Source organism: Pelophylax lessonae (genome assembly GCF_965119305.1).
Source record: "Pelophylax lessonae genome assembly, chromosome: 1".
NCBI classification, from domain to species: domain Eukaryota; kingdom Metazoa; phylum Chordata; class Amphibia; order Anura; family Ranidae; genus Pelophylax; species Pelophylax lessonae.
This window is the reverse complement of record NC_138768.1, coordinates 128,666,718-128,678,024: the sequence shown is the minus strand read 5'-3', so window position 1 is coordinate 128,678,024 and position 11,307 is coordinate 128,666,718. Positions and strand designations below refer to the sequence as shown.

Genomic DNA, 11,307 nt, shown 5'->3' with positions numbered 1-11,307 from the left:
GGGTGGGGACAGCTGAAACCCAGAAATGTAGCAGTCCTGCTGAACAGAAACCAAACAATCATGTTGTTGGTATAGATGGTAACAAAACTTGCATGGTAAAAATAAAGGCAGCAAAATAAATTAAAAGCTGCCTCAGTATTCCACTATGTGTTCAAGAGAACGCCAAATGTTGTCAGGTGAAGAAAAAGCTTACTGATAGTAAGTGAAAATAGAGGCAGCAAAGTAAATTTAAAGCTGCCTCAGTACTTCACTATGTGTTCAAGAGAAAGCCAAATCTTGTAGAGTAAAGAAAAATCTTACTGATAGTGAATGGTACATATATCAATTATTGTAATACTATTTAAATGCTGTAACATGTTCACCATGTGTTGCCAATGTAAGGCAACTACAGGCAATTCTAGGTGATCATGCAGTTGTAATTGTATACGGATCATGTGTAAGTTTGTTACCTTGTTTGTGTTCAGCTTCAGCAAAAGTGGGGATCCTTCAACACCCTGTGTTCACAGCAAATGAGCAAGAGAGCTCACGGCTGGGAACAGGGATTTAAGAAGGCTTACTAATTGATGCAATGAGTATCCGCTGTGGGTACTTATCTGTAATGTATGTAGCTGGCTGCCTGAAGGGTTCCCTGGACCGCAAGAGCCGATCGCACCCCCCACCCGGAAGTGATCAGGCGGAAGTGCGACCGGCCAGTGCATTCCACCAACACGGATTGATTCCGTCAGCGTGAAACGCCGATGGAACACAACAAGCATGCGCCTGCAAACTCAGCAAGAGAACTAGATGGAATTGCGGATGCTTGAACAGCGGGCGCCACAAGGTGGGGTCTGCTGAACGTGCCGGGCTGTCCCCACTAGCATACACAGAGACACTCAATGTCTCTGTGAGCAAATACCGCAGGATGTAATGGATGGGCTGTATGATACTTGTATTGGCAAATCATGTGTTCAGTAAAGTACACGGTTGGACAAAAAAAGTTCTACAGGTCCTGTGAACTACCTTGTGGCGCCCGCTGTTCAAGCATCCGCAATTCCATCTCGTTCTCTTGCTGAGTTCGCAGGCGCATGCTTGTTGTGTTCCATCGGCGTTTCACGCTGACGGAATCAATCCGTGCCGGTGGAACGCACTGGCCGGTCGCACTTCCGCCTGATCACTTCCGGGTGGGGGGTGCGATCGGCTCTTGCGGTCCAGGGAACCCTTCAGGCAGCCAGCTACATACATTACAGATAAGTACCCACAGCGGATACTCATTGCATCAATTAGTAAGCCTTCTTAAATCCCTGTTCCCAGCAGTGAGCTCTCTTGCTCATTTGCTGTGAACACAGGGTGTTGAAGGATCCCCACTTTTGCTGAAGCTAAACAAAAACAAGGAAACAAACTTACACATGATCCGTATACAATTACAACTGCATGATCACCTAGAATTGCCTGTAGTTGCCTTACATTGGCAACACATGGTGAACATGTTACAGCATTTAAATAGTATTACAATAATTGATATATGTACCATTCACTATCAGTAAGATTTTTCTTTACTCTACAATATTTGGCTTTCTCTTGAACACATAGTGAAGTACTGAGGCAGCTTTAAATTTACTTTGCTGCCTCTATTTTCACTTACTATCAGTAAGTTTTTTCTTCACCCGACAACATTTGGCTTTCTCTTGAACACATAGTGGAATACTGAGGCAGCTTTTAATTTATTTTGCTGCCTTTATTTTTACCATGCAAGTTTTGTTACCATCTATACCAACAATTTCAGGAATCTATATCGATTTTTGTTCAACCTTGTTTCTCTATATAGACACAACTACATGATTGTTTGGTTTCTGTTCAGCAAGACTGCTACATTTCTGGGTTTCAGCTGTCCCCACCCAGCCTATACAGTGGCTGGTCAGCACGCAATACCGAGATTATAGATCCAGGACCTCGTTTAATCTCAAAACCTGTGTTTCTTTCAAACGGCATTCCTGATGTTCGACAAAAGCATGTTGATCACTTGTTTTTAATACTTGGGCAGGCTATCTGTTTGAAATCACTACAGTGGATGATGTAAGTTTACTATCACATATTTTTCAACAACGTGCTCAACAATATCATGTGATGTTTTCATTGTAAAACGATTTTCTTATTGTATCAACTATATACAGACCACTCTCCAAGGGCACCCCTGAGGAAGGAGTATCTATTGACACTCCGAAACACGTTGGGTATCTTCCCTGGGGCCTTGTGGTCATTATCCATCTGTTTCATGTGATGTATTACACAGCTTGCCATGTTTTAACTTGTTGTATTAATTTTTTCAATAAACATTATTAAACGTAATTTGTGTATGTTATAATCAAGTGCCTAAAAAGTCCCACCCATAGGGGAATTCTCTTTTTGCTATACATTTGGGATGTGGCACGTTTTGGGAACATCCAACATGAACACAACTTGAACGTAAATTCCCTTCATGGGGGATGTTGGTATGTATTTTGTATTTCCCTGGGTGTTTCTGCATAGTTTCCTGTACCTCCCCTATTATGAGTGTTTTTCTTTCCTCCTCTATAAGGTGTTTCTATAGTCTGTCTAGGGGTATTTATTGTTATTTCTGTTTCTTCTGATGATGCTCTGGAGTCTATTATATCCTCCTCTTTCTCTTCCTACCATTTATTTACATGGTCTTGTTTATAATCTTTAACCACTTCAGCTCTGGAAGGTTTTACCCCCTTAATGAACAAGCCATTTTTTGCAATTCAGCACTGCGTTATTTTAACAAAAAATTGCGTGGTTGTGTGACGCTGTACCCAAATACAATTGATGTCCTTTTTTTCCCCACAAATAGAGCTTTCTTTTGGTGGTATTTGATCACATCTGTGGTTTTTAGATTTTTGCATTATAAACAAAAAAAGAGAGATAATATTTTCTACTTTCTGCTATAAAACATTCCCAATAAAAAAAATTTAAAAAATCTAATTTTTTTTATCAGTTTTGGCCAATTTGTATTCTGCTACATATTTTTAGTAAAAAAAAAAAAAAAAATCCCAAAAAGCGTATTTTAATTGGTTTGCGCAAAAGTTATAGCATTTACAAACTACGGGATAGATTTTTTTAGTAATGGCGGTGATCAGCGATTTTTAGTGGGACTGCAACAATGTGGCGGACAGATTGGACCCCTAACTGACATTTTTGACACTTTTTGGGGACCAGTGACATTAATATAGTAATCAGTGCTAAAAATTATGCACTGTTACTGTATAAATGACACTGGCAGGGAAGGGGTTAACACTGGGGGTGAATAAAGGGTTAAATGCATGCCTGTTTGTGCTAACTGGCTGTGGGGGGGGGGGCCTCTGTGACAGTCACAGAGAGATCTGGGTTTCTCTGCCTGTGTGACAGAAGACCTGCCTGATTTGTTTACATAAGCAGGCGGGTCTTCTTTCAGTTTCTGTGAAGATTGCGGGAGGCCAGCGTGATCGCTGCCGCTCCTCCTGCGGTCTGGCTCCCGCTGTGTCTAATCTGAGACCATGTGCACATAATCACGTAGATCTACGTGATTATGCGCAGCTGAGCCGCCCTGCCACAGTAAATCTGTGTGGGGTGGTCGGCAAGCTGTTAATATCCGTATGATATTTCTTGTTTTGTTTTCTTTTGTGTATCCCTTTCAAGTTTGGTAATGTATTCCTGTATATGTTGCATTTGTTTCTTTATATTCAGGTGTATCCACTATTGGGCTTAGTTGCTCTTTCAATGTTTGGATTCTCCCTTCTAGAAATTTTAAGTTTGGTTTCTCTTCTTGAAATAATAAGTCCCAGTAGTTTTTGTTCATTGGTGTTAAAAAAGTTATACCAGTCTTCATTTAGTTACTTGATATCTAAACCATTGTTGGGATTAATATCCCAGCGTAATCTCGTCCTTCATGTATTGTTCTAATGTGATAATCTTCCACCATGCTCTGACTTGTTTATCTAATGTGCTTTTAAGTTGTTTTAAGTGATATTCTGTGTCTGTGTCCAAACCATTTTGCAAGACGATTTTGTGTGTGTTCATTTTCTTATTATTGATAAGAAGGTATATGAAATGAAAAGGAAACACAATATTTAATACCAGAGACCTCTAAGACCCCCATAATTTGCCAGGAACCAAAAATCCATAAGGATGACAAAAACCCATCCAGGAGACCAATCATTAATGGAGTGAATTCAATATTTCCCAGAGTGGGAGAATATTTAGATCACTATCTCCAACCAATTGCACATAGTTCTTCATCATACATTAAGCATAGTAGAGATCTAACCATATAAAAAACTATAAATCGAAATTGTATATTGGCAAGTATTGACATCAATTCTCTTTATACAACTGTTAGACAAGTGGATGCCTTGAAGGCAGTAGAATGACTTTTACTAAGGATACCAAATTAAAGAAAAAGCAGATAGATTTTATGCTAAACATACTGTAATTGGCCATGGGTGGGAACTACTTTTGGCATGACAAACAATATTATGTTCAGAAAGGTGATATGGCAATGGGGGGCTAAATATGCCACCACTGCAGCCAAAATTTTAGTAAGTAAGTGGGAAGCAGAAGAAATATATGCAAAAGCTAGGCCAGAACTAAAAATGCACAAAACATACATCGACAAAACACCTTAAAAATGTTTTTGAAGGAAATTAATGATAATAAATATAATATCTCTTTCAAAGCTAATTACCACGAAGAAATGTACATTATTTAAGCTAGTAAATTTAGACACAGAATAACAAATTGGGCACATGCACATATTTTAAGGAAAAGGACCAAAATGGTTACATTCCAGTCTTTAGTGGTCACCATCTTAAATGGCTATGTGGAATACCTAAAAGCCAATTTATGCGAATTAAAAGAAATTGTGCCCAGGAGCAGGATTATTTAAAACAAATCATCATACTAATAAGATGTTTTGTAGAGAAGGGATATAATGAACACTAGCTTCAGAAAGGGAAGTAACAAGTTTAGAATAAGAATAGGGAACAGTTACTAAAATCTAAAGAAAAAAACTATAAAGATTAAAGCAACACTTTTAATATGGAATACAATAGATAATATAGACAGATTAAGAAAGCAATAAAAAAGCATTGGCCAATTTTACATAGATATCCTGTTCTAGAGAGAGTATTCCCGAATAACTCTACGTTTATTTATAGGCACCAATACTTAAAAATAGAATAGTTAGGAGCATCCCTGACCCACCAAAAAAGTTAGTAACTTTCCTGGACCAGGTTGGATTTTTTAGATGAGGAAAATACATGACTTGCAAGATCTGTAGAAAGGAAATTAAGAAAACAACACAGCTTCAATCGAATACCACAGGTAAAACATATACAATCAACAAGTTCATCCTATACAGCATCTCGTATGTCACTTATCTGTTAGAATGTACGTGCCAGTTGCAGTACATGGTTAGAACAACTCAAGAATTGAGAATTAGATTAGAGAACATATCACTAATATTAAAAAAGGGTTCCGCCATCATAGCCTTTCAGAACACTTTAGGAAATACCATAACAGAGATCCATCACATCTTAATTTCTGTGCGATTGATAGCATAGAGAGACACTGGCGAGGCGCCAATAGGAAACAAGCTGTTTCACGAAACAAAACAAAATGATTTACCAGCTGGGCACCATGGTATCCACAGGCCTTAACGTAGAAATCAATATTAATTGTTTAATCCATAATTTTTAGTTATTCATCAGAGAGAACAATAAAATCACATACTAGGGTCAAAAGATTGGCAAAACGCAAGCATGTTCATTCTCATGCATGCTTATATGCACGCATGAAATGTATGCGAGTAGACATGTGGATCTATGAGTATGCACATGGAGCATGCTTGTGTGCTTATGGTTGGATGTCCAGACACATATTGGAGAAATGTGGGGTTTTTGGGATATCATGTGTACATTAGGGGTGTATGCAGGCATGCATGTAAAGGTACATGCATCCATAGGCTTGCAGGATTAGCAGAAAAACACATGCATGCAAAGGTACACGCATTTGTGAGGTGTACATGTAGACATGCATATACTTACTTATAGGGTTTGCATGCATATTTTATTGGAAGCATTTTATTCTAATTTTTATTTTATCATTTTTTAATAATATGGAATGAGTAATTAAACCTAATTTATTGGCCAATTATATGTAGGGATCCTGTTCTAGAGAGAGTACTCCCGAAATACCCTAGATTTATTTATAGGCGCCCACCAAAATGTAAAAATAGAATAGTTAGGAGCATCGCCGATCCACCAAAAAAGTTAGTAACTTTCATGGATCAAATGGGATTTTTTAATTGTGATAATGTATGGCATGCCAGATGTGTAGAAAGGAAAGTAGAAAAACAACATAGTTTAAATTGGATTGGAAACCAGAGGTAAAACATATACCATCAACAAGTTCATCATGTGCAGCAGCTCGTATGTCACTTATCTGTTAGAATGTACGTGCAGCTTGCAGTACGTGGGTAGCACCATCTGATAATTAGATTGAGAGAACATATCACTAATATTAAAAAAGGGTTTACGTCATCATAGCCTTTCAGAACACTTTAGGAAATACCATAACAGAGATCCATAACATTTTAATTTCTGTGCGACAATGTAGTCATATATGCGCACATGTACATATGGAGCATGCATTGCGTGCATGTGGTTGGATGTCCAGACACGTATTGGAGTATTGTGGGATTTTTGTGATAACATATGCATGTACGCATTAGGGGTGTATGCAGGCATGCATGTAAAGGTACATGCATGCATAGGTTTGGAGGCTTAGTAGTAAAACACATGCATGCACAGGTACACGCATTCATGAGGTGTGCGTGTAGACATGCATATACTTACATGGTTTGCATGCATATTTTATTAGAGGCATTTTATTCTAATTTTTATTTTATTCTTTTTAATTAGAAGTATGAGAAACTGAACATATAAGAATGATGAAAAAAAGAAAAAAAACGGGCTTAAAGTGTATAATAAAATATATCAATCTAGGAAGGATTAAGGAGGTGTAATAAATATAGAAGAAACAAAAGAAATAAATATTAAATGTTATAAACAAGCAAAAAATTGGGGGAGCAAACCCTGAACATGTATATCTAAAGCCGGTGCAGCTATGGACCAAGCAACATGTATATTAAAAAAGAATAGCGCACACATGCAAAAGAAATGACTATCAAATATGAAGACAATCCATAAATAAAAATGGGGATTTAGTCCCACCATATGGCCTTATCGTGCTCAAGCCCACCACTGCGTCAAAGTACCCCATTATCAGTGGGTCCTACACTATCCATAAAAAAGGGGTGAATCCAGCCTCTCTAACCCTTGGAGACAACACTCCTTGCTGGGATAGATGTGCAAATGCACTACAAAGGACTCCTCCTATATCTACTTGATAGTGCACACTGATAGAATACAGGTGTGTGTGGGGGGTGGGGTGCTCAACCTCAGAAGTCTGGTCAGACCGAATACATAATAAACAAGCAAAAAATTGGGTACTTTGACGCAGTGGTGGGCTTGAGCATGATATGGCCATATGGTGGGACTAAATCCCCATTTTTATTTATGGATTGTCTCCATATTTGATAGTCATTTCTTTAGCATGTGTGCAATATTCTTTTTTAAAATATTAAATGTTAGCAGTACATTTTTATTTTATACCCACACAATAGAGACAATGGATAAGATAAGAGGAAGTTATTTTCTGGTTTCCATGGTAACCTATCGAAATTCCACATCTAATATGTTGGCTTAAGGAAGTGGAAGTGAGATCAGTTAGAGCCAGATTCCACTCCTAATATGGCAACAGTAGTAGAAAAATGAAAGGAGGAGGGTGAAGTGGGTGGCTACTTGGGAGTGGTAGGAGGAGTGACGGGCATAAAACAACTATAAGTCACCGGCATCCCAGCCTCTGAAGACGCCCTGTAGAAGGGGCAAAATGCGTTAGACGGGAACTTCGATTGAAGTCACATCCAGCCTCTGGAATGCACGCCGTAGTGCTGGTTCAGTCAGCATTGCAAGCTTGTTTCCAAAATGTGCTTGTGAGTGGAAACTTTATATGCTTTTGAACTTTTTAAAAATAAAATAATAGAATTGCACTATGGAGATCTCTTAATCCTTTCTACATGAGAAAAAAAAACCTCTTTCCCACCTGCAACTATATGGAGAGAAGGAGAGGAGCATGAGGAGCAGCAGCATTAGAGGAACACTTCCTTATCAATAGACACAAAACAACTTCAAAGTTGGTGAGTGAGGGCACACAGAAGGGAAGCATGACACTTTATCAACTGCACAGAGAAGAATTGGAGTACTTTTGCACCTTTGCACCAGGTGAGACTTGATTTATTCACACTTGGACTTTATGGGAATTTGTATTTATTTCTAGCCCTAAAGATATGAATTGCATGTTCTTAAAGGACAGTGCTGGGAAGTGAATATAAACATCATAAAGGGACCACTACACCTTTGCTTCAGCAGCAGTCCACACATTAAGTACATTTGCTTTTTTTAAAACTCAATATTTTACTGTAGTACAGGTACATAGCCTTTAATTTAAGACTGGAAGTAAGGCTGGAGATCAGCTTTAACCTTTTTGAGAATCTAAACAAGTATGTTTCTTTTTCCTTTAGAATTTTTATTCTTAGTTCCTGATGAAAGCATTACAGTTACTACCCAATACTACCTCTCCAGTCTGTGGTTGACCAAGTTTGTGCCATCGGTGTACACCCTGGTGGTTGCTGTGTCTTTGCCGCTGAACGTCATGGCAATTATTGTGTGTGTGTTCAAGGTAAAAATCAAAACTCCAGCAGTGGTCTATATGCTAAATCTAGCGACTGCTGATGTCCTCTTTGTTAGTGTGCTGCCATTCAACATCGCTTATAGGTTCTTTGGAAATAACTGGAATGTTGGGGATGGAATGTGTCGCTTTGTCACTGCTGCCTTTTACTGCAATATGTACTGCTCCATCCTGCTCATGACAAGCATCAGTGTGGACCGGTTTGTGGCTGTGGTATACACAATGAAGGCTCTTACCTGGAGAACAAAGAAGAGAGCCTGGATGGTCTGCTTCTTCATCTGGATAGTATCAATAGCCAGCTCACTACCTCTTCTTATATCCAAACAAACTATGCATATAGGCCCACTAAACATTACAACTTGCCATGATGTCTTGAATGTAGATGACCTCCAGAACTTCTATATGTATTACTTTACCACCTTTTCTTTCGTTTTCTTCTTTTTGCCATTGGTTATTACCACTATTTGCTACATTGGCATCCTTCGGACACTGAGCACCAAAGACATTGAGAATTCTTGTAAGAAAACAAGAGCGGTGATCCTTGCCGCTGTAGTCTTTTTTGCTTTCCTGATTTTCTTTGGTCCAACCAATGTCATCTTTTTAATTCATTATTTGCATTTCCGTAATAACATTGATGAGTCTATGTATTTTGCCTATATTCTGTGTACCTGTATCAGCAGCATCAGCACCTGTCTCGATCCAGTCATCTATTACTACGCCTCTTCAAGGTATCGGAAGCATGCATACAGTTTGCTGGGCTGTAAAAAGGCAAATGCAGTGCAGTCAGCAACAGCAAAGCTAACTGGACAGAAGGAACCTTCTACAGAAAACACTTCTGCTTAATATTAGTAATCCAATATGTACAACTGAGCAAACCTTTTTTTGCATATTTAAAACCAATTTTTTTATTATTTTTTTTTTTTTGTAAAGCAGGAAAGAATTGAACTCTTTGCAAGGTTTTCATATATGACTGTTCTTAAAGCGGTTGTATCCCGCTTTTTGACACTTTTACCTACAGGTAAGCCTATAATAAGGCTTACCTGTAGGTACAAATAATATCTCCTAAACCGGCACGGTTTAAGAGATATTTACAGTGCATGCAGCCGCTCGCGCGAGCGGGGCATGCGCTCTGAAGGTCCGGGGGGACCTTCAATTAAGTTGCCGGTAGCTTGCCGGAAAAATCACTCCCGCGCGCATGCGCGGGAGTGACGTCATCGCGGCTCCGGCCAATCAGCGCGCTGGAGCCGTCTCTTCCGGCCAATCAGCGCGCCGGAGCCGCCGAACCCGGAAGAGACGACGAGGGATCATGGCAGCGCCCGCATCGATGTCCGGGGGTCCGTGTCGGGGCTTCGTTTTAAGGTAAGTTACACATAATGGGCTAGTATGCGATGCATACTAGCTCATTATGCCTTTGACTTGCAGGTTTTTTTTTTTATTTTTTTTTTCATAGGGTTTACAACCACTTTAATATGGAGATCTCATGATGATATCTTGGTGAGCATTATCAACAGAAAGTGAAGGGAAATCCAAAATTGTAAAGTTTACTCCAGGCCTGGAATATAGGTACATTTATTCAAAGGACAACCTGTTATAGTGACATCTAAGAGGAGATTTCTTCTTTTCACTTCCTGTTATGTCTCCAGGACCAGAAGTTAATGGAATGCAAAAAAGATAATAAAAAATACCTGACATGTTTTTCATACATTCCCTACTATTTCTATGTCCAAATCGCATGACAAGTCGCACCCTATTGTCAGCAATGGAACTGTTAAAACCAGTGCAACTTTGTAGTCCTGCACTGACTTGAAAAAGGAGTTCCTGCACTTTTTTTGCTGATTTCAGGTGCGACTTGCATAGACATCAGTGCATGAAATGTCAGACCAATGTCAGCAAAGTCACACCTGGAGTCGTACTGACATGTGGCTTTGAAATTGCATGATTTCAAGTGAAGTCGCATGACTTCAAAGTTGGATTTAGTGTGAACGGGGGCTTAATAGTACTGCACAGAAATGTAGCCTTATGCCTTCCTACCTCAGTACAAGTCAATGGATTATGTCAGATCAGTATTTCTGAATGTTGCAATCCTGTAACCGATTTTTATCTCAGCAGGAGAATTCACAGTTCTGTATATAGTATGCTAGCACAAGGATAACAAGTACAATGTCATGATCAACCAACAGCAAATATATGTGCATATTCTAAACATATACAAAATATTCTTACGATCAAAATGCATAGTAGTTGTGTATATTTAATTTATTATTTCCAGGAATAAAATTATCTTTACAATTTTTTTTGTTTAGAAATGTAAATATGAAATATTGCACATTCATTTTTTTGTATTTTTATAAGGCGTCAGCAGGTGGAGCTCTTGACTTTTTTTGACATATTTCCTATCCTTATCTAGTTTGTTGAAAAAAAACCTGTTGCCTACAGAGGTCAGTATCTCAAACTTGAAGTGAACCTACAGCAAGGCTAATGATTTTA

The 11,307-nt window shown here is 38.8% G+C and overlaps 1 protein-coding gene across 1 annotated transcript; it reads left to right on the top strand.

Annotated features, from left to right (window-relative positions):
* Positions 1 to 8,682: 8,682 nt before the first annotated feature.
* Positions 8,683 to 9,663, top strand: LOC309543588 (proteinase-activated receptor 1-like; the record flags this gene model as incomplete). The annotated part of the gene is made up of 1 exon (XM_082242971.1): positions 8,683 to 9,663. The coding sequence occupies exon 1, from the start codon at positions 8,785 to 8,787 to the stop codon at positions 9,661 to 9,663; it is 879 nt and encodes a 292-aa protein (XP_082099097.1). The 5' UTR covers positions 8,683 to 8,784.
* Between the last annotated feature and the right edge of the window lie 1,644 nt (positions 9,664 to 11,307).